This window comes from Eurosta solidaginis, chromosome 1 (assembly GCF_040869045.1).
Source record: "Eurosta solidaginis isolate ZX-2024a chromosome 1, ASM4086904v1, whole genome shotgun sequence".
Classification (NCBI taxonomy): Eukaryota; Metazoa; Arthropoda; class Insecta; order Diptera; family Tephritidae; genus Eurosta; species Eurosta solidaginis.
In genome coordinates this window covers 390,299,374-390,326,727 of record NC_090319.1, presented here as the reverse complement: position 1 = coordinate 390,326,727, position 27,354 = coordinate 390,299,374, and the positions used below count along the sequence as shown (strand labels likewise).

Below are 27,354 nucleotides of genomic sequence, written 5' to 3'. Positions count from 1 at the left end.
AGTCATTTCGTTTCGTTTATTAACGTTAAGATCGTCAAATTAACGAAATGATTTCGTTTCGTTTTCTGCCATATCAAAACGAAATCAAATCGTTTATGTTGATTATTAATTTCAAACTATGCTGGCAAAGCTGATTGATGGCGGAGTCATTAAAGGTGAAAGCATTATCCAACCTACTTGCAACTTTTCTCATGAATTTTGACAGTACGAACATTTCTCAGAGTATTTTTGACATTACCACCAACGAATTACACAAACAAATTACATAGAGTTTGTGTGTGTATGTGCGCTCGTTGTTGCCACCTTACGGCTTCACCATGGCTATAGCATTGCCAGCACAATTCAAACATAAAGTATCACGTTTTCGTTAACGTGTTTAACGTTAACGAAAGCTTTTCGTTTCGGTTAAAAACGAGATACAATTTATCTTGATAATTTCTTTATCGATAATATTTCGAAGTGTTTCAACGGAAACGGCGGAAATTTTTTGATAAACGATTAGCTTAACGTTAAAGTGCATTATTAAACATATTTTTTTTATCAGTGTTCTTTTTTAATCAATTTTTAATTTTGAATTTTTGAATTTAAATCTAGGAGTTAATTTCCCTTAACTAATTTGAGTTTCATTATCCAAATTGCTTTGTTTTTTTTTACTTTTAGTTTTAATATAATTTCGAAAGGTTAACATTTCGTGTTTACCCTTGAATCGAAATTTTGAATTGTTTTATTTTAGTTTCAGTCTAACGTCGTTTTTCAATTGAAGTTTTACTCTTGAATTTAGACCTTTTTATGTTTGTTTTCGCAAAAATATTTAAATTTAATTCCTATAATTAATTTTTTAAAATTTTTTTTTTCAATTTTATTATTTCTTCCTTGTCATCCCACTTGAATTAGTTGAATTTTTTTTTTTGGGAACTTCAGTTTATTTTAAGTTAAACTTGCTATCAAACCTTTGCTTTGAATTTTGAGAAAACCCCGAAAATTTTTAGTTTTCGTTTAATTGCTTTAGTTTCCTTTTTTTTAAGAACTTGATTCAATTTTCCTTGTTTTTTGCCTTTTTTTGGTTTGAATTGCTATTTAATTTCGTAATTTTCTTTTATTAGTTTAGTAAAATTTTTATGAGTTATCGGTTAAGTTTTTTTACTTGAATTTTTTTTTTCGTTTGTGAAACTTCTTTTTCTTCTAAAAAATTTTTTTTTGGGTTCTGAGTTTCAATCCGTTTGCTTAAGTTGCTTTAATTTTCTTTGGAAGGTAAATTTAAAGTCGTTTTTAAATTTAGGTTGCGGTTACTGCGTGTTTGAGATTGTGTGAATCCGTAGAGTGTGTCTGGGTACATGTCCGACGGAGACAACAGGGAGGAGAGAGTTTTTGCCGGTTTGGGCCTATTCAGCGGAGACAGGCGTATTACTCGTGGCTTTGCGCGTGCCCTTGGAAATCAGGTGGTTGGGTCACTGTTCAACCAAATTGATACAGGTATTCAACACCCGGTAGATTTCGTCCCTGTAGGCTACTTTAACCAGTGCACTGCTAGGATTTTCGGCCCTTTTGAAGGAGGGAGCGGACGCGAAGCTAGTGTGTCCCTTGTGAGCCAGGTAGTGGCAAATATGTCCGAAGAGAGCCTGAACTTTTCGAAAAAGCTCGACGAAATTTAGGTATGGCAGACGATGAACATGGCGGTGCTGAGAGGGGCGTTGGTCCAGTAGGGAACCAGATGCCAGGGGTTCCGGCAGCTGAGGTTGCGGCAGCATCAGGAAATAGGATGGTAAACACCGATACCAACACCGAACAACTAAGTCGTTTGATGGCCATGATGGCGCAGCAAGGCGACCTAATGGCGCAGTGGACAAACGAACTCGGGAATATCAAGGCCTATGTAGCCAACCTCAGCGGCCGAGTTGCCGAGATCGAAACCTCCGCAGCACAGGCATTGGACCACCGCTCCACTCAGGCATCGACGCCGAACAACAGAGGCCAAACAAATTCAGAAGGAGCAGGCAACAACACCAACAACGGAGCAAGACCAACGGACGGAGGAAGTCAAGCCACACAGGAGCCACTGCGTTGGAAGAAAATGGACCTGGAGAAGTGGCATATAAAGTTCGACGGTACAGACAAAGGTATCTCGGTAGAAAGTTTTTTGTTTCGAATTGAGAAGATGAGGGTACAGCATCAAAACACTCATCACCAACTGTTTACAGACTTTCATTGCCTCGTGTCGGGCGCGGCTTTGAAATGGTACTGGCAGGTGTTAGAAGATCATGCAGAAGATCCAAACTTCGGATACATGGACCTGAAGGCAGAACTGCTAGCCCATTTCAAGACCGCAGAGTCCGACTACGAGGTGATTCGGCAAATCATGGAACGAAAACAGTTGGTGCATGAGGGATTTGATGAATTTTATGGGGAAGTACATAATTTGACGTTCAGGCTTCGGAAGAGAATTCCTGAAAAGGAGCTAGTAGGAATAATTAAGGGGAACCTAAAGCCATACCTGGCTAACCTTACATTCTCATCGAAAATGGACACACTAGCCGAGCTAAAGGCTGAGTGCCGGCGTGCCGAAAAGGTTATAAAGGAAAACAAAAGTAGGTCTAAAGGGGCGGTAAGCGAACTGGTCTACCCCGACGTACAGTTCCCAGAAGAGATGGGTAGTTCCAAGCCACTTGAAGCGATAGGGAACCCATTTAAAAATAGGTCGAACAGTGGTCAGCTGCCTGATGACAGGACACAAAACCTGGCACCGCGTGGTGCACCTACCACAACGTCTACAACCGGTACCAGACCAACTATAAACTCTTTCTGTCCCTCACCTTTCCACTTAATGTTGTGCTTCTCTTGTGGAATGCCGGTTGACCATTTTGTTAAGAACCCTTTGGAAGCTAGCAAGGAGACGCGATGCAAATCTAGTTTCCACAACATGGTCTGTTTTTCGTGTGGGGGAGACAGCTCTTTTTGTGTGTTCAAACCTCCTAAGGGAAACGGGAATCTGGCAGAGATGACCGGGGTACTCAGCCAGGAGAAGGAGCGCCCGGACAACAAACAATGAAAATTTTAAAAAGAGAAAATAATAATGGAAGAATCGAAAACAGTTTAGATGTAAGAAAGAAGAGAGAATTGAAGAGTTTACATATAAGGAAACTAGAATATGAGCAAGCCCGGAGGAGAATATTTAATGAGGAGATAGTAGAAAGAAAAAGAAGCAGAAATTTTAAAAAGATACAAAAGATGAGAGAAAAGAGAAAGATGTTTAGAAGAATCAGGAGCAAAATAATTTCGACAATAGTCACCTTAAAGGGTGACAATAGATTTTTTGCGCAAACCAATATAGGGGGTAAAGACACATTAGCTTTGTTAGATTCGGGAGCAGGAGCATGTTGTCTGGGGAAAAATAGTGAGAAGTTTTTAGAAGGGCACGAAGCAAGGATTCTGCCAATAACACATCAATTTATTAAGACGGCAAACGGAGAAGAAACGCCAGTGACAGTCGTGGTAGTATTACCAGTGATGTGGGATGAGATGTGCAGGGACTTAGAGTTTTTAATAGTACCAGGGCTCCAACAGGAAGTATATTTAAGGATTGATTTTTGAAAGGTTTTCAACCTGAACGTAGTTAGTAGAGGCCCCACAGCTCATCCAACCCACACGACAGTAGCAGAGCTCGCTCCAGCCGAGGGGGACTTGTCCTTCGACGCTGTACAACATGTGTTATCCCCAGACCAGACAGTAGCTTTAGAGAGGGTAAAGGCACAATTCCCGTCGTTCGCTGTCTTAGGATTAGGCCGTACCGGATTAGAAGAACATGTGATAGAGGTACGCGATGAGAATTTACCTGTTAAACAACGCCACTACCCCATCTCTCCAGCGATTCAAAAGTTAGTGTACGCGGAATTAGATCGAATGCTTAGTATGGGGGTAATCGAAGAATCCAACAGTAGTTGGAACTCACCAGTTTCACTTGTTATTAAGGGAACTAAGAATCGACTTTGCCTGGATGCGCGTAAGGTAAATGAGCGAACCGTCAAGGACGCCTATCCACTCCCTCATATCGACGGAATACTTAGCCGGCTACAAAATACTAGATATATATCAGCCATAGACCTGAAGGACGCCTTCTGGCAGATTCGGTTGAAAAAAAGATCAAGGGATAAGACAGCGTTCACAGTGCCGGGGAGACCCCTCTACCAATTTACAGTTATGCCCTTCGGACTGTGCAACGCGGCACAAAGAATGTGTCGATTAATGGACAAGGTTATACCCGCTTCGTTACGTGAATGTGTATTTGTGTACCTTGATGACTTGTTAGTTTGTTCTGAAGATTTTTCGTCTCATATATGTTTGTTAGAAAAGGTCGCTTGGTGTCTTCGCGAAGCAAACCTAACGATAAACGTAGAGAAAAGCAAATTTTGTTATAAAGAAGTTCGATACCTTGGTTATGTTGTAGGTGACGGCTGCATTAGAACCGATGCAAACAAGGTAGCAGCTGTGAGGGACTTTCCCGAGCCGAAAACCCCGAAACAGTTGCGACGGTTCCTAGGCATGTCAGGCTGGTACCGACGCTTCATACAAGATTACGCGACTATTGCAGCTCCGCTGCACGACTGCCTCACCAAGGAAAAGATAAAGAAATTCACTATGACTGATGACGCTAGACGGGCATTTTAACAACTCAAACGAAGCCTAATATCGGCTCCCGTCCTAACACATCCAGATTTTAACAGGCGTTTCTACATCCAATGCGATGCATCGACAGACGGAGTGGGCGGGGTTCTTTTCCAACTCGACGAAGACAATAACGAAAGACCAATTGCATACATGTCTGCAAAACTGAACAAAGCACAGAAAAACTATAGTGTGACAGAACAGGAATGTTACGCAGCGGTTCTAAGCGTAAAACGTTTTCGACCTTATGTGGAGGGCTTGCCCTTCACGATAATAACGGACCACGCGAGCTTAAAATGGCTTATGAACCAAAAAGACCTTGCTGGACGACTTGCTAGATGGAGTTTAAAACTCCAAAGTTTCGATTTTGACATCGAACATAGAAGAGGCTCACAAAACGTTGTACCGGACACTCTCTCCAGAATGGACATGGAAGAAATAAGACCAAGTGACAGAGTCATGGACTTATGTTTAGACTCGCCATATTTTGACTCAGACGAATACCGTGAGCTACGAAAAACAGTGACGGACAACAAGGATAAATTGCCAGACTTATGTGTATCTGACGGATACGTATATAAACGGACGCAGTTCGACCGGGGGGATGTACTTCAAGCGGACCAAGCCTGGAAGCTTTGGGTTCCGTCGGAGCTGCGATCGGGGCTGGTAGAGTCTGCTCACAGCTCACCTTCAACAGGTCACGGTGGAATCCACAAAACTTTGTCCCGTTTACGCGAACGATATTACTGGCCAGGTATGGTAACAGCAGTTTGTACTTTTATCAAGGGATGTGAAGTCTGCTCAGAAAGCAAGACACAAACTGCTCTTCACAAGCCCCTTATGGGTAAGCAACATGTAACCGAACGGCCTTTTCAACGCTTGTTTGTAGATTTTATGGGTCCGTATCCTCGTACGTCTGATGGTAATGTTTTTGTGTTTGTATGTTTAGATCATTTTACAAAGTTTGTGTTTTTGAAACCCCTGCGGAAAGCAACTTCAGCGGAGGTGGTGAAATTTCTGGAACGAGAAGTCTTCCATATATTCGGGGTACCCGAATACATCCATTCGGACAATGGAAGACAATTCGTTTCAGGAACTTTCGCCACCCTCCTAGAAAAATATGGCACTACCCATATCAGGACAGCCTTTTATTCACCGCAAGGAAACGCCGCAGAGAGGGTCAATCGGTCGGTTCTCCAGATCGTAAGATCATTCATTAACGAAAACCAAAAATCTTGGGACCGACATATTAGTGATGCGGCGTTTGCACTTCGAAGTGCTGTCCACTCCGCAATCAACATGACGCCCCATCATGCTACTTTCGGTATGCCTATGATACTGCATGCAGCATCATACGAGCTATACCGAAAGTTGGGGTCGCTGAAGGATGTTGATTGCGAGGTGGAGACAAATGGTGATAGATTGCAGTTACTGAGGGACAGAATTAAAAAGGAGCTGAAGTTAGCATACGAGCGTAGTAAGAAAGTGTATGATACCAGAAGTAGGGACGTTAGGTTTAAAATTGGACAAGTGGTTTACCGCCGGAATTTTAAACAGAGCTCCCAGATTGACAACTATAATGCCAAACTGGCACCCAAGCAAGTCAAATGTATAGTGCTTAAAACCATAGGAAATTCAATGTACGAGCTAGGGGATGCCAACGGGAAAAGAATCGGGGTATACCACGCTAAGGATATATGTACAAAGTAAATGTTATATGTTGCATGTAGACGTTGCACGTTGAGTGTTAAATGTTTAATGTTAACAATGTGGTTGTCAAATACCTGACTAATCTCCTACCTCTGATGACATAATTATTTATCTGCATGCTTGGGACTACCTTTCTATAGACGTAGGATTTTTAGCATTTTTGCACCCAGTGATTTTTTTATGCACCCATTTGACCATTTAGTAATTATTAAACACCTCTTATTTATTTATGCAATTATTTATTTTTTTCTTAATTTTTTTTTATATTCAAAGTATGTTTGAGCTCTAGGCCAATATATACATATGTTTATTAAAATACAGCAAATGTGTTAAACAATGTATATTTATTTGTCGAATGGTTTGTCTTGCCAATATTTCGACTTCAATCTGAAGTCATCTTCAGGACTGAAAAAAAAAAACGAAAAACATTTATAGAGACATTGGTACATACATACATAATTATACAATTGTCGGAAGTGCCAACTTACACTTATGACTGCACCTGGTCGACTAACTTTATATTTTAACAAACAAGGGTGAAAGAACATTAAAAAACATAAACAATAAAATACAGTAATCGTAAACAAATTTTTATACAAACAACAATACATTAATTCTCCAACCGTAAGCGACGCTCACATCAGCAGCAGGTGAACAATTGTGCAAACGAAGTCACACTCTTATTAAAAGCCTTTTTTGTTGTTGTTGATAAGTTCTCTATAGGCGTAGGCGCAATGGTCTGTGTCTGATTTGAAATTTATGCGTTTGTCACTTGGTGTATTTATTATGTGTAACATTTCAAGTATATAGCGTTTATTGCTGTTTCTCTCATGCTGCATTATTGTTACATTTTCCAAGTCGGGAGAGTGTCCAGTGGTTCTACAGTGCTGAGTTAAAGCTGTCTTATTGTCATTAGGGTTGTCACGATTTTTGATATTTGATTTATGTCCGGAAATCCTCGTCCTCAATTTCGATTTAGTTGTCCCCACATATACTTTGTCGCATACGTGGGACCCGTCGCCATTACAATTAATTTTATATATAACGTCCGATTTATCAAATTTCTCTATTCTGCTTTTCGTATTGCTAAAAATCCTCCGTTGCAACGTATTGTTGTATGTGAAAGCTAATTTAAATCTCTCTCTGTCATATATGTTTGAATATTTTATTCTATTAGACAGACCAGATACAAATGTGGTCGATTTATACATTTTCTTTGTATCATTAGTTGGTTTATTTGTATTTAATTTTACGAAATAATCTCTTATATAGCTCTGTATTATATGTGTTGGAAACTCATTATTCTCTAATATGTTTTTTATTGCTTTTATATTCTCCTCGTGGTAGACTTCATCACTAATGGAGAGAACTCTTCTGACAAGAGAATAATGAGTTTCCAACACATATAATACAGAGCTATATAAGAGATTATTTCGTAAAATTAAATACAAATAAACCAACTAATGATACAAAGAAAATGTATAAATCGACCACATTTGTATCTGGTCTGTCTAATAGAATAAAATATTCAAACATATATGACAGAGAGAGATTTAAATTAGCTTTCACATACAACAATACGTTGCAACGGAGGATTTTTAGCAATACGAAAAGCAGAATAGAGAAATTTGATAAATCGGACGTTATATATAAAATTAATTGTAATGGCGACGGGTCCCACGTATGCGACAAAGTATATGTGGGGACAACTAAATCGAAATTGAGGACGAGGATTTCCGGACATAAATCAAATATCAAAAATCGTGACAACCCTAATGACAATAAGACAGCTTTAACTCAGCACTGTAGAACCACTGGACACTCTCCCGACTTGGAAAATGTAACAATAATGCAGCATGAGAGAAACAGCAATAAACGCTATATACTTGAAATGTTACACATAATAAATACACCAAGTGACAAACGCATAAATTTCAAATCAGACACAGACCATTGCGCCTACGCCTATAGAGAACTTATCAACAACAACAAAAAAGGCTTTTAATAAGAGTGTGACTTCGTTTGCACAATTGTTCACCTGCTGCTGATGTGAGCGTCGCTTACGGTTGGAGAATTAATGTATTGTTGTTTGTATAAAAATTTGTTTACGATTACTGTATTTTATTGTTTATGTTTTTTAATGTTCTTTCACCCTTGTTTGTTAAAATATAAAGTTAGTCGACCAGGTGCAGTCATAAGTGTAAGTTGGCACTTGCGACAATTGTATAATTATGTATGTATGTACCAATGTCTCTATAAATGTTTTTCGTTTTTTTTTCAGTCCTGAAGATGACTTCAGATTGAAGTCGAAATATTGGCAAGACAAACCATTCGACAAATATATATACATTGTTTAACACATTTGCTGTATTTTAATAAACATATGTATATATTGGCCTAGAGCTCAAACATACTTTGAATATATTAACTAAAAGGCCGGAATACAAGAAATTAATAAATTTTTTTTTACCAATTAGCAATAGTCAGCAATCTGTGATATTTTTTTTTATTTTAAACCTAGAATTATGAGTGAATTTGTGATATAGTCAGTTAGCAGATACTTAGATATTGATGTTGTGAGTACGTGTCGCAATCACGTGTTGCACATGCCCAGCTATAACTGACTTCGAAGATTTTTTTTTTGCCCGGCATTAAGTCGTGGGTCGAGGCCACACATTGGAGTAGAAGAAGGAAGAGATACATAATCGGCCGCGTATGAATTTATTTTACGCACACGCTCCATGGAGCAAGCCCCATCGGCGGATGCGAGCCTGTTACGCTAGCCTCAAGATACATAGATACATATGTCACCGGCAACCGTACTTGTTCTTGCGGTACACCCTTATCGACAAAATGTATCTCAACCAGGTATCTGCGCGCGTTGCGCAACATTAGTGGAAGGAGGCCTACATGTACAGGTATGAATGTGTGCATGCGCAAAAAAAAAACGAAATGCAACTGCACATGCGTGGGTGAGAATTGAGTGAAAGTGGTAGAAAATTCCGTTTATACACGAATCGGGGTATGCGCACGATCGAGCTGAAGCTCAGAAAATCATTGCAAAAGTTGGATTTAAAGTGCGTGGGCGTGCCGCGGTAAGTAAAGCAGCAAAGTATAGTGCCGGTCAAGTGGAAAAAAAAAGAAAAAAAAAAACTTCATTTTTTAATAAAACAAAAAAAAAAAAATCCCGTAATTTTCGCAAAACGGTTTCAATTCCGTACAATCTGCACAATTGTAAAGTATAACAACGAGAAGCAAAGTCCGTTGGACATCCTGCCACCGGTAAGTAATAATGTACCGTTTATTTAACTAAATTCCTTAAAAGAAAAAAAAATGCTTTTGTGTTTTTTCCTAAAAATTTAAATTCGATAACTGTTTCATTTTCATTTGAGAAAAACATTCATTTTAAAATTAAAGTTTGAAAAAATTTAAAAGCCCATCATCTTTCGATTTTATGTACCCTTCGTGTACTCGTAAGTTGAGCGAAGTTTCCCTTTGGCAATAAATGCAAAAATCATTAAAATATACCTTGATCTCAAATGACGCAAAAGAATTTTTTTGCAGATAGTTGAACTTTAGCGATATTATTTTTCGCCACGGTAAAATTATATAACTTATTCCCCCAGTTGACATGTAATTAAAATTTAGCCAATTTTTCTTCAACTTAAACCTAATCTAAAGATTTTGTTTGCATTAAACATAAGAAAAAAAAATCTCTTTAAAATGCAGTCTAAAATTTAGAAAAAAAAATTTAATGAATAGAAAAATAAGTAGGTAGAAAAAAAAATTTTATTTTTGGAAATTAGAAATTAGTTGAAATAAAATTGGGGTAAAATGAAAGAAAAAAAAAAAATTAAATAAACCCAGGAAAAAAAAATTAAAAAGAAAACAATTTTTGTTAATCCGAATTTGTTTTGAGTTTGAATTTTTGAGTAGCAGAAGTTAATGTAACTTAAAGTAAAAATCCGAATTAAATTAATGGAGTTTTCTTTTCTGGAAATGGTGTCACCCTGTTGGTTTTTCCCAGCTCCCCTGTGAGCTTGTTTTTTCTTTTCAAAAAATATTTTCCACCGAATAAGAAAAGGGGGTCCATTGACTACGAAGAATAGCCATTTTTGCATCGCGGCAGGTGGCTAGATCAAAAGGTAGACTTTAAGAGGGCAACATGGGGGCAACATTTTTTTTTACAGAAAAGAAAACGCTATAAAAATAACTTGAAATTAGTTAAAGAGACGAAAGATAATTGATTTGGAAAAATAATTTGAAGTTGAAATGAGATTAGTAGGTGAAAACAGGAAGAAAGAACTTTTTCTTTGGTTTGCTTTATCGCATGCATATATGTATGTATGTGTGTCCATACTTACTGCATTATGTGCCAATTGGGATTGGAAAGATAGGGTATGGCTGGGCATACATACATGGGTGCAGGAAGCAATAAAGGAAACAACGAAACACGATATTCAGCCTGTAGACAATTTTTCGTTTTTTTGTGTTTCTTTTATAGATTTTGGGGCAGGACCTAGGAAGGGGCTAAGGCATATACTTACCCGCATTTACAAACATTATTTAAAAGGACAGTGATTGGAAATTTGGAAACACATTTGTTCCAACGACATATGTAGCGCACTGGAATGTCATAGAGAGCAGGGAAAGAGAGAGAACGAGAGAAAGAGAGAGAAACTTCCAGGCTTGGAAGTGATCGTGGCCTGCAAGCGATATTAACGGCGCGAGAGCAGCGCCCACGCCAACGCCAACGTTCGACAGAGGAAGCCAGGCAACGTCAGCAGCAGTGACAGCATCGCCATCAGCAGCACCAGCAACGTCACCACCACCAAATTCCAAGGAGGACCGAGGGAACACATTTTTTTATTGTTTGCCGCATATAACCATTTTTTTATTTTTATTATAACAATTGGTTAACTTCAAAAATTTTTTTAAAACATCACTATTTCCGTTATTCCTGTAAGGATTTCGCTTGTGTTTTTGCTAGGAACATGTAGCTTGCACACTTCTCGTTTTTTTTTGGTTTTTTTGGTTACACGTAAGCACATGTTGTTGGCTTCTAAGTTAGCCTTCGGGCTTTAAAAAATTTTTTTTTTGATAATTTTTCTTTGTCATTTTTTTTCCTTTACACACAAATTTCTTTGCGATGGTCTAACAATTGTGTCTCCACACACTTTTGTATGCCAGCAACTTTTTTTCGTAAGCAAATTTTTATTGCACTCACATACTTTTTGTGTGATTTTTTTTCTTTTCCTGTTGTGTTTTTTTTTTCGGCCGCATAATTTTGTGACCCACTCGACGCCCGCTACCGCGAGTGAGTGAGCGTGGAGTCAGTTGCAAAATTCCATTGAACCTTACTTAGGCAATGAACGTATGGTATTTGTACGAATAGGAAGAGACGTATGCATGTAAACTTTTCCTCCCTCACAGGTCCCCCACGGCTTGAAGGCGCCTACAATGCTGATGTGCTGAGATCAGGTGAGTGAGAAAACGAAGAAAACAAAAAAAAAAAAACAAAAAAATCTATCATATGCTCCTCGTTACATACATACGTATGCAAGCATTGACCTATATATGTGCCTATGTACATAATGCCTTAACCTAGGTCAGGAATTTGCATTAATTTTAGCTGCTTTGGCTACTTTATTTTATATATATATACATACCGATAGATCTTTCTGCGGTTTATTAGAAGGAAAGATATGAAAAATGATTTTTTTGTAGAAGCAAAGTATCTTCCTAATACGGAATACATTAGGGGGTGACGAGTTTTACACAGCCTTCAATATCGTTCACATAATTTTGTTTGAATTCGACTACTTTTTTTTGTTTTTTTGCTTCCAACTGGATTATTCTTTTTGAATTATGGTTGACAAGTTATTTGAAGATGTCAAGCTCTTGTTTAAATAGATATATTGTATTGCTAAATAGAATTGTTAAAATACTTTATAAGCCTTTTTTTGCGATAATTTAAGACTAGTGGTTAGATTATCATCTATTTAGTTTGTTAGCGACTGTAAAATTGAATAAAATAATGTTTATAACGTTGACAAATTTGAAAGGTTGAAGCTAAATTTATTTCAGTAATGGAAGGCTAACTTTTCAACTCTTTGGTGTGCGTGTTGTTCCAGGTAAGAAGAGGGGAAGTAGGAGGGTCAATGGCGTGAGGGACCCTTAGACAGACGAACTTGAGTCAGGTTTTGGGGGCGCCGTAAAATTAGAGGATTCAGCACGGCGCCCATGGCTTTGCGTAAGATACGCGAAGAGGGTGGGTAGACTCCCCCTGACTCTGGACGGGCCTTCTTTCCTTTTTTCTTCCATTTCCTACTTTCCCCCTATTTCTGTATTCACCTCTAGGCATGAACCACTTTTTTTGCTGAGATAACTGCGGGTAAGGCAGGTGTGCAAAACCCCACCCCATCCGACGAGCTAGCAGGGGCTTGCAACCATGCCACATGCTACCTCCGCCTTACCACTAAAAGTCAGTATTCACAACAAAAATTTTACTAATTTTCTATTCTGCGTCATAAGGTCAACCCATCTACCATTGTGAATGATGACAAAGTGTGATCTCTTCTGCATAAACGTCAAAATTCCAAAGTGATTGGATCACCTGATTCGAATTTGACTATCGCTGTCTCATTCTGTATCTCTTTCTATCACCCGCTGAAGATAGGCGCCGCCATTTTGAACAGCCTGTCAAAACGCTGAAAAGTAGCCATATTGAACAGCCTGTCAGGCAGTTGACAGATAAGAGATCACACTTTGTCATCATTCACAATGCCATCTACTAAGTTTCTTCGCTTTATCCATCTTTGGTAATGAATTGTCGCACTTCTTCGATTTTTCGAAATTTTCGATATCGAAAAAGTGCGCATGGTTGTAATACGATTACTTTCATTTTAACGGCCCGATTCTGAGCGTTACCGGTAAAATAGTACCCAGAACATTATGTAACCGAAAAACGTTACCAGTTCGTTTATTCGCGATTCTGGCCAAAGTGGTAACGCTGTCATCACCGAAAAACTCACCAATATCTGTGGTGAAATTTAAAAGTTGGTTTTCTTCGCTTTACCCATGGCGAAACGATACAAAGTGGCAGCATGCGACATCAACTTCCGGCGCAGTACGATTTTGACATTTGTCCATCGAATTTAAAGAAACAAAGTACATGGAATTTTTATTTATATTTGTAGGTATGTCACCATGCTGCCACCTTGTATGGTTCCGCTTTGGCTTTACCGAAAATGTGTCACTCGTAGATACGAGGTTAACGAATAAACGAGTCGATGTGTATATATGTACATACATGCATAAGTTTTTACATAGCTATATTGAAATTTATTCTGTGAAAGTACATACTACTAGGGGGACTCATGAAAGCATATAAACTTATAAGGTGTAAAATTATATCCATTTACACACGCTGTTATATGAACGCACCTAGTAATACTCTTGATAAACTTGATTGTTTATCGGCTGTATTATTGTCAAACAAATTTTTTTTGATTGTTATACAAATTAAAAAATACCAAGATTAAGTGAAAAATCAAAACTAAATTGCCTTTACTTGCTGATATTGGAGATTTCTGAAGGAAATGCCTGCTGTAATGTCTGCTAGGTTGCATTCCTTTGAGTTTATCAAGTTTACACAATGAAATGTGCGCGTAAATTTATACAAATTGTGTAAATGATTTTTCATACAAAATTTGACAGCTGGTTTACGCACTAGATAAATTTATACGTTTACACACTTTATAAGGCATTTATACGGTAACATGAGTCCCCTAAATGTAAACAAATATATAATGTATAGCAAGAGGCAACACTTTTTTACTAATATCTTTACTTATTTGCGCTTACAATTCTTTATTCTTCAGTTTTGCCTTTTTCAAAACAACGGCTGTTGTGTGGTTATTTCGATGTAACCACCTACTTTTGTGGGTAAAAAATTATCCGGCTACTTTTGCGGGTAGAATACCAAAAGGGTGTAAAAGGTTCTACATGATTTCGTTACCGTGGTGAAGAATGTTGTTACCACACTAGAATCGGGGCGTAAATAGCGATCTGAGATAAGCGCCCGGAAACTTACATACCAAATTTCATTAATTGTAATTTTTGGCGACCTCTTAATTAATTACTTATTTTGTTTAAAGCTGGCTTCAGGTCAAATTGAGTAAAACACAATATGTTTAAGTTTTACTACCAATATATTTCGGCTACTCTTCCGGTAACCGTCTTCAGGGCGTAACTATTGACAAAATCAAAACAAAATAAAACATTGACAATTGCACATATTAAAAATTATAAAATTGAACAAAACATATGTATATACATTGCATTTATTTACACGTCTGCTCTGTCCATAGTGTACAAGTACAAGTGTGTTGACTTATCTGTCAAGCATTCTGACAGGCACTCGCTGGATTCGGAATGACAGCAAATTCAAAATGGATACCATTACCGAATGCGCCGAATGATTGAAAAATTGAAAAAGTCGAGACGATTGGTAGACAAAAATGTTGTCGTTGAGACCAAAAATGCGACTCTAGACCTGAGATTTCCATCAGGTGAGCGAGGCTGTTTGTAGTTTTGACGTTTATCGCTTAGTGAACACACTTGTATAGGTACACTATGGCTCTGTCTGACGTGGAGCTGTGTACTGTCTTGTTGGAAAGTAAATATTTGTAGCTGTGCGCGCAGTTCGCTATATCTGTCTTATAATTGAGCCTAATGTTTGTATCTTTGTCGACGATATGTAACATTTCTAGAGTGAAACGTTTGCTATAATGTTGTTCTTGCTGGAGAATCTTTGTTTCTTCAAAATTTGGTGTATGTTCTCTCATTTTACAGTGCATCATGAGTGCTGTTTTTTGATTCATTACATTATGGCAATGTTTTAAATCCGACTTGTGTTGGACAAGTCTACTTTTCAATTTTTGTTTGCTTGTTCCTACATAAACACTATGGCAAGTATTACTAAGGAATAACGATTTCCCCGATAAAGCTATTAAAAGCTTATTAAATAAATCAAAACCAAAAGCAAAAATCCGAAAACCCAGTAATTTTCAAATCAGTTATTTATGTACCTCAACTCGCTGAACGACTCGCGACGTCAGATTGTTACAATAAAGAAAATATTAAAATAGCACACAAACCTATTAATACCTTGAAAAACTTTTTCAACAAAACAAAATCTAAAATACCCGAAATGGGAAAAAGTAACGTAGTTTATGAAATTCCATGCAAAGGAGGTAAAAACAATGAGCCTTGCCATAGTGTTTATGTAGGAAGAAGCAAACAAAAATTGAAAAGTAGACTTGCCCAACATAAGTCGTATTTAAAACATTGCCATAATGTAATGAATCAAAAAACAGCCCTCATGATGCACTGTAAAATGAGAGCACATACACCAAATTTTGAAGAAACAAAGATTCTCCATCAACAACAACATTATAGCAAACGTTTCACTCTAGAAATGTTACATATCGTCGACAAAGATACAAACATTAGGCTCAATTATAAGACAGATATAGCGAACTGCGCGCACAGCTACAAATATTTACTTTCCAACAAGACAGTACACGGCTCCAAGTCAGACAGAGCAGACGTGTAAATAAATGCAATGTATGTACATATATTTTGTTTAATTTTATAATTTTTAATATGTGCAACTGTCAATGTTTTATTTTGTTTTGATTTTGTCAATAGTTACGCCCTGAAGACGGTTACCGGAAGAGTAGCCGAAATATATTGGTAGTAAAACTTAAACATATTGTGTTTTACTCAATTTGACCTGAAGCCAGCTTTAAACAAAATAAGTAGCAAATTTCATTAAGCTGCCTCAAAATTTACTCAAGTTATCCTGTTCACGGACAGACGGACGGACATGGCTAAATAAATTTCTTTTTTCGTCCAGATCATTTTGATATACATATAGAAATCTATATCTATATCGATTAGTTTATGCCGTTACGGGGCAGTGGCGGATCCAGGCTGCTTTTTGAGGGGGGCGATTTCAGTCAGTAATTGTTCCTCCCAATAGCTGATGAGTTTTGAACAAAGTTCACATCACGTTTATATGTGAAAATACAAGACAAAACAACAAGGGAAACGTATAGCAGACCGTTATTTTTTAGGGGTAAATTTTTTTACATTGTTTAATAAATTAACAATAATACATCCAATTTTTTGACATCATTTTTAATTTCTGCATAGTTCATATTCACACAGCAAATTTATTTCTATGCTTCCCTTTTTTTACATATCTTTCAATTATATGATCAATATCAATCTCAATATCGAAATGGGTATTTAAAAGTGCAAGACCAGTGAGTCTGTTCTCGTGGACCGTATCCACGTTTTCAACCGGCGAATTGTCGAAAAAATCCTTTCAGCACAAGCATTGCTAGCTGGAAGCGTGGCCACAATTTTGATAAGATCATTTATTGATGGAAACGCATATTCATTGCAATCATTTAAAACTTTTTCAGCTGATAGTGGAATTGATTTTTTGTGTTGCTTATCAGACCAGCGTTCTGACCACATTTCGTACTCTCCATCTAGATTAATTTTATTTCCTCCAATAAGAGATGCGTATCGTTTACCAAGACCTTGGACAACAAATTCTTTTTTTGCAGTGTATTATCTTTGTTGATTCGCGATGGGAGTAGCAAATTAAGATTAAAAACTTGCAATGTATCTTCAGGTAATCTACCTTGTAAATCAAGAAAAATATGATCAAGAAGAGGTATATAAATTGCTTTTCGATAATACTCTTCAGCGTCTGATGAAGTGTAATTCGCTCGATGGATTTGCTATTTACAAATACTGCATATAAATAGTGTGTTTCTGGGACTTCATGAAAAAAATTTTGGAAAAAAAAATCTAGTCTGGGGGGTGGGGGCGATCGCTCCTTCGCGGAGGAGGCCCCCCTCAAATCCGCTACTTTTACGGGGTACCGTTATGCGAACAAAATTAATATACTCTGTGAGCTCTGCTAAGCTGAGCATAAAAACAAAATGAGGTACGTGCTAGAGGTGTGAGAGAATGTATTTGAAAGCCCTTTCATAGTGTAACGAATTTACTTGCAAATCCTCTTATTTGCAACCCTCTGCTAAGTTCGTATCGCTAAACTGTTGAATAAATAACTCCAATATTGAATAATTGAAAAATGGCCTTTATTAAAGTACTTCACAATAACACATACTTTGCAACGAATAGCAAGCTTAATAACCAAACTGATTGATAGCTCAAATGAAACTCTACTATTCAAAATAATTCTGCTATAGCTCGTTAGCGCTTAATCGAAATCTCAAATCAAACTGAATTACTTCTTACTCGCCTGCCCCGCTTTTATAGTTTACGCTGCATACTTCTAGGCTCTTTGATTTCGAGAACTTACTAGTTTGTTTCGGCTACAAAATCGCCAGCCACAACTACGTGCACAAATTATTGCTCTCTCTTGTGACAACTCAGATAAGATATATGCATGTGTTTGTGCATTGCCGCTCCGCTGCTCGTATACGTACATATTTGTAGACGCAATTATTTATTCGTTTATGTAGATACATAATGATTGAATTATTGATGTGAATGTTTGTAGTTTACAGTCTCTCGAGTACACATAGGCGTATAAGTAAATGCATCTGTGTGTGACATCTCTCTGGGCTTCCTTATATATGTGTATACATGATTTGATTATTGACGTAAATACTGCTTATCGTGGCCTTGGCATCGCCTTAGTGATGGTATAACTTAGTGATGTTAATATCCGTGACAATAGCATTAATTTTTTGTGTGGTGTTTTCACGTACATATCGCTTGTTTTATTGTAAACTGATTTAACGTCAAATTTTCGTTTTTCGAGATATTATGGTAAATTTTTATAACGGACTAAAGACATTATGTGCAGTCTTATATAAAAGGCAATCACATAAAAATGGAAGAAATAGATGTCTTTCCATCTTTGTTTTATAAATTTTGGACGCTTATCTGTCATTAGTAAAGTGATTGAATTCAGCGTTACACCAGCTTTCCTCTTTGGAAAGGTTCTAATTTTTAATGTAAAGTGAATCAACGCGAAATAAATCTATATTCCGTTAGCGAAAAAGTATATTTTTTTGTATTTTTTTTATAAAAATAAGCCGATTTATTATTATTTTAATATTTGGCTGAAAGTAGTAAAGTGAATTATCTCGAATCGAAAAATGTAAAACAAAATTTTAGCACATTTCTTCAAATAATATGAATTTATTTTGCAAAATATCTTGACCAACAATTGAAGCTTACCCTTCTTCCTATCAAATTGACAAAACTTTTTCAGGCTGTAGAAATTAGCCGTAGATTAGAAATATTATTATATAACAATTATTTGTTTGCGTTTTTCAAAAAAATAAAAATTTTGCCTTACATCAGTTTACAATAAACCAGCGGGTGGTGTCGCTTGTCATGAATCTACTCATGAGCCTCGCACAGTCTCGTGAAATGTTTAGGAGGTTTGCGATCCGCTTATTTGCCGACCATGGTTCACGGCGCCCACTATAAACGCCTCCACTGTAATTTCGAAGCTAAACGCCGTGAGCTGGTCAGCATAAAGCTGATATTTCTCCAGCTTCTGCTGCCGGGCATCTTTGGTGCAATCCATTCTATTCTCGAGTGGAATGGCTACGTCGATCAGGGTGATGTGCCGGCCTATTACGTCACCTACGACGGTGTGAGGTCTCTACTTAGTCGCAGTACAGTGGGCGTTCTCTACCATCCTATTCAACCCCATGTTCCAGTTCCATCTTAGTGTCCGGACCAGTCTGTCTTAGATGTTATCATGGCGTCGCTGTTGGGCTTAGGAGTGTGCACCGAAATGATTTATTATATGGATAGCGCTTATATCGAAATTTTCATTTAAATACAAGAATTAACTATTCAAACCTTGCGAAATATAAATCCCTTTTCTAATGATAAACAATATTTTACCGTTAATTATTTATTTAGAAAATTCTTATTTAAGTTCTATGAACAAAAATTTCCATGCGAGGACATCATGCGAACGCATAATATAAGCTCTAAAATCAGTATTTCCCACCAATTACAATTTGTGGTCACTACTTTTAATTTCTTCTACACAAAAGTTTGCTAACGCTTCATGTACAACCCTAATAGGTTGGGTATTTTCTCCACATATTGCCAAATGTTTTTTTGGTAACTCCTTCTTGTATTGTTTTTGAAAGGTAGAATTAGCTATTGGTATCATTTTTATTTTAATGATTTTGTTGTTAAATTTTAAAAACACGTCGGTGACTTGTGGAGAAAAGAAATTACATTAAAAAAATTTTTTGTAAATGTTTGCCTCTGGGTATTAAGTGATTGTGGAATTAAAAACTTCATTTAGTAGTATTAACCATGCTTGTGTATATTTTATAGGCTTTGCAAGTTGCCGTCAAATTAGAGGGAGATGTAATTACAGCAAATGGATCCATATTAAGTGGATATGAGGGCCGTGAGGTTACATCAAATAGTAGTGAATCGACTACATCCATGTGTTCATGTAGCTGTGCACGTTTTAGTGCAAATCGTCATAAAAAGTGAGTAAACTCAAGAAAACACTTATGATACACACTGTATACAACACAACACAACAATAAATGACAATATAGGTATTATTATTTAATTTATAACAAATTTATTTTCTTTCACTATTTTCTCTATGTACAATAGGCATCAATTTAAAGCGCGCCGTTCACCCTCGCACATACGTCATTTATTACCGGAAATTGTACCAATGCAGGACTTGAGTTACGATACACACAGCGTCTACACAGACGGCCTCGATATCGTGGATACATCATCGGTATCGCCTTCTAAACCGCACAGACAATTACTTAAACGCAATGTATCACTACTTTCTTTTCGTATTTAAAATACAAATTGAATTCATTTAACTGTAATACTTAGGTAACTTCAAATGTAGATATGTTTATATTTAATACACAATTTAGAACTCGCTGGTTATTAAAGCTTTTTCAGATCGATTTCTTGTACAGTATTACATGTTCTTATGGATGTAAACACTTGTGCACATACTCGACGGACCTGTTAAATAATGATTACTTATCATAATAACCGTTTGAATTGATTGTCTTCCTTAGATATCATTTTACGATTACTTGCCATTATTTTCCATTTTTAGTGACTATTTTGAATTGAATTATAATTATTATTGAAAAGAAAGCAACAAAAAACAAATAAAAAAATTGTGATTTTTTGCGCTTATTTAAAAGAAATCAGAACGTAATCAAAAAAGCATATATGTAATACTCCTACCCTGCAAACATACTACTGGTATTTACTCGGTAATTATTGGATAATTTACCAGAGAGTTCTTCAGTTAAACAGAATTGGCGTCGGGATAGAATTGTCCTATATACCTCTCGTACATGTGAATTTATATAAGTACAATAGCATATATCAAAACTGGAATATACCAGTAATTTTTTGAAATTTCCACGTATTGTACTAATACAAAACCCGTACATTAATGGGCACGATTTTGGTAGCCTACGTAAGAAAAAAAAAGTATTTTCCATGATTTTATCAACTATTTTAGGTATATATATGGCCATAAATACCGTTAGTTTCCTGGTATTTTCCTCAATATGTACACATACTTTTTTGGTAAATAACCAATAACTACAGTAAATTATCCCGGTGGTTTACTTGATGATTTCTAGTAGTTTACTTGTATTTCTTAGATCATTTCCCTCTAGTTTTTTTGGTAAATATCTCATAAACACAGTGAATTGTACTGGTAGTTTTCTAGGCAAATTCTCGTAGTTTATGGCTAATTTGTCTTGAAACTACGTAAAATATATTGGTATTTTATAAAAAACTTCCTTGTAGCATACTTGGAAATACAGCTTAAAATACCGTTAGTTATCCGGTAATCTTCCAATAGTTTCTTTGTAAGTTCTCGGTAAATATTTCCAAAATTATAGCCTAATTACCGATGTTTTCATGTCCAGTGACTTACTAGTTAATAATTCCATATTCTAAATTAAATACCATTAAAGTCAATTTTCTATCAAAATTTATTAATTAATATAATATATTAATATTATTAATTCATTCTTTATTTAACAATAATAAAATTAAAACTAAATTTAAAAAAGGTAAATTCTAAATTTAAAATTTAAAAAGTTAGCAAGTGGTATAAAAGGTGAGTTACATACGTTCAAACATGCAAGTGAAACTTATATATGTAAGTGGCTTATGCGGCAGTTACTCACCAACGTACGTACCAAAAACGTGTCAGCTGACACGACCTATTTTATGAGTGTGCAATGTAAACGAAAACTCAACGACGTGCAACGCCCGTACGTACGTAGCCCGGAACGTAGAAATCAAAACAATTTTGATTTTTTCCGTAAGAACGTGTCAGCTGATCGCTCTCTCACTAGACAGAGTTGCCTAGTAAACTTTTGTGCCCTAATTTTTGACCGTTTGCAGTTTTATGCAAAAACACCTAATTAAAGTTTGAAAAATTGTGAAAATAATTCGAAATAATTATGTAAAAGTGCTGATTATAAATATTTAATCTATTTATACTTATTTAATATGTATTCCGGCCTTTTACAATATCAAAAATTAAATTGGAAAAAGTTGATGTTTCCATAAGCATACATACAAAATGGTCAATGGCAACAGTGCTTATCTGTAAACAATACACACACAAATATGTTATGTACATGTACACAGACGCACACATTGATTCCTACGGGCTTGAGAGTTCGGTCAAACGTGCTTCGTGCGACAACCGTCCTTACGTACGGCACACGTCGGTGGGTAACTGCCGCATTAAACGAATAAAGTTTTATGCGGCAGTTACCCACCGACGTGTGCCGTACGTAAGAACGTTTGTCGTACGAAGCACGTTTGACCGAACTCTCAAGCCCGTAGGAATCAATGTGTGCGTCTGTGTACATGTACATAACATATTTGTGTGTGTATTGTTTACAGATAAGCACTGTTGCCATGGACCATTTTGCATGTATGCTTATGGAAACATCAACTTTTTCCAATTTAATTTTTGATATTGTAAAAGGCCGGAATACATATTAAATAAGTATAAATAGATAAAATATTTATAATCAGCACTTTTACATAATTATTTCGAATTATTTTCACAATTTTTCAAACTTTAATTAGGCGTTTTTGCTTAAAATTGCAAACGGTCAAAAATTAGCGTACAAAAATTTACTAGGCAACTCTGTCTAGTGAGAGAGCGATCAGCTGACACGTTCTTACGGAAAAAATCAAAATTGTTTTGATTTCTACGTTCCGGGCTACGTACGTACGAGCGTTGCACGTCGGTGAGTTTTCGTTTACATTGCACACTCATAAGATAGGTCGTGTCAGCTGACACGTTTTTGGTACGTACGTTCGTGAGTAACTGCCGCATAAAACGGTAGTTACTCACGAACGTACGTACCAAAAACGTGTCAGCTGACACGACCTATCTTATGAGTGTGCAATGTAAACGAAAACTCACCGACGTGCAACGCCGTACGTACGTAGCCCGGAACGTAGAAATCAAAACAATTTTGATTTTTTCCGTAAGAACGTGTCAGCTGATCGCTCTCTCACTAGAAAGAGTTACCTAGTAATCTTTTGTGCTCTAATTTTTGACCGTTTGCAGTTTCATGCAAAAACACCTAATTAAAGTTTGAAAAATTGAGAAAATAATTTCGTAAAAGTGTAGATTATAAATATGTAATCTATTTATATTTATTTAATATTAATTCCAGCCTTTTACAACATCAAAAATGAAATTGTAAAAAGCTGATGTTTCCATAAGCATGCATGCAAAATGGTCAATGGCAACAGTGCTTATCTGTAAACAAAACACAGCCAAATAAGTTATGTACATGTACACAGGCACACATTGATTCCTACGGGCTTGAGGGTTCGGTCAAACGTGTTTCGTTCGACAAACGTGCGTACGTACGGCACACGTCGGTGGGTAATTGCCGCTTTACTATTACTATTACTTATTATTGACTTGACGTACTTAAATGGGTTATGCGTCAGCTCGATCGACTTCCGCACTAATTTTTCAAACATTTTGCAACCCAAAGATGAAAATGCATCGATAAAAAAGTTAAAGTTATTAGATAGTAACCTTTCTTTCATACAACTCTATGGACTAAAAGCCAAAAAGTTTTAAGTTTCTCTTTTGAATACTGGTGTTAAATACTGACACGATTTTTTTTAATTCGGAAAAAAGTTTAGGTCTAGCCATCTTATTGAAAACTTGTAAAATCTCATGTGTGTAAATTCCTTCTAAATAATGTTAAACTTACTGAACAAAATCTCATTAAAAAGCTTAAGGCTGTTTAACGCCAACTTTGTACAGCGACCATCCCAATTGTATTTATGAACTTATTATCTTTTTTTAATTGCCTAAAAACGTCGTCCAGCGATGAAGACGCTCCTTTTTGCTTTAGTATGAATGTAAGCTATTTGGAATTATTAATTAAAATCTTATACATTTTTTAAATATTTCACAAAATTTCAGTACCATTGCATTCTCAAAATCAGGCTTTTGTAGGTCCGTTTCTATTTTGCCTAATTCGTCGATGTTCGCTAGGGGAAGTGTTGATAAAATATTTAACTCCACCTCGTCGATCTCCCCACACAACACAGTACTTTAAATGTTTAGTGCATTGAGCATTTCTCTACCTCTAATCAAAGTTATTTATTATAACTTTTAACGCTCACAATACATAGTTACCAAAATCTAATGAAAAGCTTCTTCAAAAAACCGCCCATTTTAAAAAAAATTTATGCGGATTGAGTAACTTCCAAGTAGACACAGTGCCAAATTTTAAGATAAAAGCTGCATTATTAAATTTCTTGAACTCTATACATACCTCTTTAATTAGTCCACGTTAAACAATCTGTATTATTCTTCACAAGTGAATGAAAATTTTTGATAGACAAATTGATCGTTTTTCATATACCCAACTACTATGTATATGTTTCCAAAATTTTTTTGTAAATACCGAGTTTGTGATACCTATTATTTGTCTTATTTATTATGGAAAGGTACCGAAACTTTACCTAAAACTTCTTATTCACAGCTCACAGGATAAATTGAAGAAAAATCCAGTAAAATACCTGGAAGATTCCTAAAAATTATTGAAAACATACCTCAATTGTAAATTGGTAATTATAATGGATGGCTACTAAAAGTTTACCAAATGCTTATTTACTTTCTTTTCATTGGTGTTAGTGAGTTAGAAATTTTTATGATTACATTGGTAGTTTCGGTAGTCGATGTTTGCAGGGTATATTGCGAATAGAAAATGCTCGTAATGTGTTTTGAATTCGAAATCAAAACAAGACAGCCTATAAAATTTTTGTGATTGTAGCAGCATAAGTGTGACAAGAAAAAATTTAAATTTAAGGCTTCATTCTGTATTGCGAACGATAGCTCAGACGAACAATTCGCGTCCAAACGATTTCGTCTAGCAATGGTATTCTCTATCATTTTCGTCCGGCTTTTACGTTTCTTACTTAATATTAAACAGGAAGGCGAAAGCAAATATATGTTGCCATCGTTTAATATAATGCAAATACCATGGCGCAACGATACAAGGTGGCAGCATGGAACAGCTGATTATAAACTTTTTTTATTTGATTTGATACATCAATTTCCGGTGCAGTACGATTTTGACATTTGCCCATCGAATTTACAAAAACAAAGTACATGGAATTTTTATTTATGTTTGTAGGTGTGTCACCATGCTGCCCCCTTGTATCATTCCGCTATGGTAAATACACTAGCGAGTCGTCTCTGAGGCGAAACGAACGTTCGTTTCTTAATAGAGAATGAGGCCCTTAGGTACATTCGACTATTGAATACAAAAACAAAAACGTTTAAACAGCAATATATCGGCACTCTGATGTTTGGGAATGTACCTAGCCTTTTGTAGCAATATAGGAGTATTGCATATATGTATATGCAAAAAAGCATTTTTTGATTATTATTATTATTATTTATTTTTAGATTTTCGTTTGTTTATTTTGCCGCATTGTTGTAAGAAACATCACCGTCTATTTCAGGGGATAATTTCTACATACAAATACATTTGAAGGTGCATTGGTACTAGAGATATACGCCGCCGATTTAGGTCGTTTTTCGCACGCCGCCGGCGTCCGGCGTGGTACTATATTTTCTACTAATTTAAGACTGTTTAGGTCATTTATTGTTCATGTCGAAAATTGGTCGGATATGGTCGAAAGTGTATCAACGGATGTGCATCGCTGCCAGTTATAAGAAACTAATTGCGAAATTTAACTCTTTCTAAATTTTCAAAAGTTATTTAAAACAAGTAAGGAAGGTTAAGTTCGGGTGTAACCGAGCATTACATACTCAGTTGAGAGCATGACATGTGTATCAAATGAAAGGTATTAAAGAGTATTTTATGAGGGAGTGGGCCATAGTTCTATAGGTGGACGCCATTTAGGGATATCGCCATAAAGGTGAATCAGGGTTGACTCTAGAATTTGTTTGTACGATATGGTTATCAAATGAAAGGTGTTAATGAGTATTTTAAAAGGGAGTGATCCTTAGTTCCATAGGTGGACGCCGTTTCGAGATATCGCCATAAAGGTGGACCAGAGGTGACCCTAGAATTTGTTTGTACGATATGGGTATCAAATGAAAGGGGTTAATGAACATTTTAAAAGGGAGTGGGTCTTAGTTCTAAAGGTGGACGCCTTTTCGAGATATCGCCATAAAGGTGGACCAGGGGTGACTCTAGAATGCGTTTGTACAATACGGGTATCAAACGAAAGGTGTTAATGAGTATTTCAAAAGGGCGTGGGGTTTAGATCTATAGGTGGACGCCTTTTCGAGATATCGCCATTAAGGTGGACCAGGGGTGACTCTAGAATGTGTTTGTACGATATGGGTATCAAATTAAAGGTATTAATGATGGTTTTAAAAGGGAGTGGTGGTAGTTGAATACGTGGTCGCCTTTTCGAGATATCGGCATAAAGGTGGACCAGGGGTGACTCTGTTGTTGTTGTTGTAGCAATGCTCGCCCCACCTAATAGCCGCGACCGATCACAAATTGTCATCAATATCCTCTAACGGGAGTCCAAGGAAACTTGCCGTTTCAACAGGGGTGGACCATAAGGAAAGGGGTGTTAGAGGCGTTGGTTCCACATTACAATTAAAGAGATGGTTGGTGTCATGTGGGGACACATTGCAAGCAGGGCATACATTTTGTATGTCGGGGTTGATTCTGGATAGGTAAGAGTTTAACCTGTTACAGTATCCAGAACGAAGTTGAGCAAGAGTGACACGTGTTTCCCTGGGGAGTATGCGTTCCTCTTCTGCGAGTTCTGGATATTTTTCTTCAAGTACTGGATTCACCGGGCAATTCCCGACATAAAGGTCCGACGCCTGTCTATGGAGTTCACCAAGGACCTGCTTGTGTTTTTCCGCTTCATACGGCTGGGTTCTCAGGTGCCGTATTTCCTCAAAATGCTTACGGAGATGACTCCTTAGGCCCCTAGGCGGTGCTGGTTCGTCAATCAGATGTCTGTTGGGATGCCCAGGTTTCTGGGTATTCAACAGAAACTGTTTGGTCAGCATCTCATTTCTCTCCCTGATGGGGAGTATTCTCGCCTCATTATGCAGATGGTGTTCTGGGGACATAAGAAGACAGCCCGTGACGATTCTGAGAGCAGTATTTTGGCAGGCCTGTAGTTTCTTCCAGTGGGTGGTTTTTAGGCTTGGCGACCATATGGGTGACGCGTAGCACGTAATCGGCTCGCTAATTGCTTTGTATGTGGTCAAGAGCGTTTCTTTATCTTTTCCCCAGGTACTGCCAGCAAGGGATTTGAGGATTTTATTACGGCTCTGAATTCTTGGAACAATTGCGGTTGCGTGCGCACCAAAATGTAGATCCTGATCAA

At 36.8% G+C, this 27,354-nt stretch overlaps 1 protein-coding gene across 4 annotated transcripts in view; it reads left to right on the top strand.

Moving 5' to 3' along the window:
- Task6 (TWIK-related acid-sensitive K[+] channel 6) overlaps positions 1–21,058 on the top strand; it is a 69,789-nt gene extending 48,731 nt beyond the window's left edge. For 3 of the 4 annotated variants that reach the window (XM_067763490.1, XM_067763489.1, XM_067763487.1), the window contains exons 6-7: positions 19,792–19,952; positions 20,086–21,058. In XM_067763490.1, coding sequence (XP_067619591.1) covers positions 19,792–19,952; positions 20,086–20,287 — 363 coding nt within the window. In that variant the 3' untranslated portion in view covers positions 20,288–21,058. The remainder of the gene's footprint in view (positions 1–19,791; positions 19,953–20,085) is intronic. The other variant, XM_067763488.1, reaches the window with a different exon arrangement.
- Positions 21,059–27,354: the final 6,296 nt, after the last annotated feature.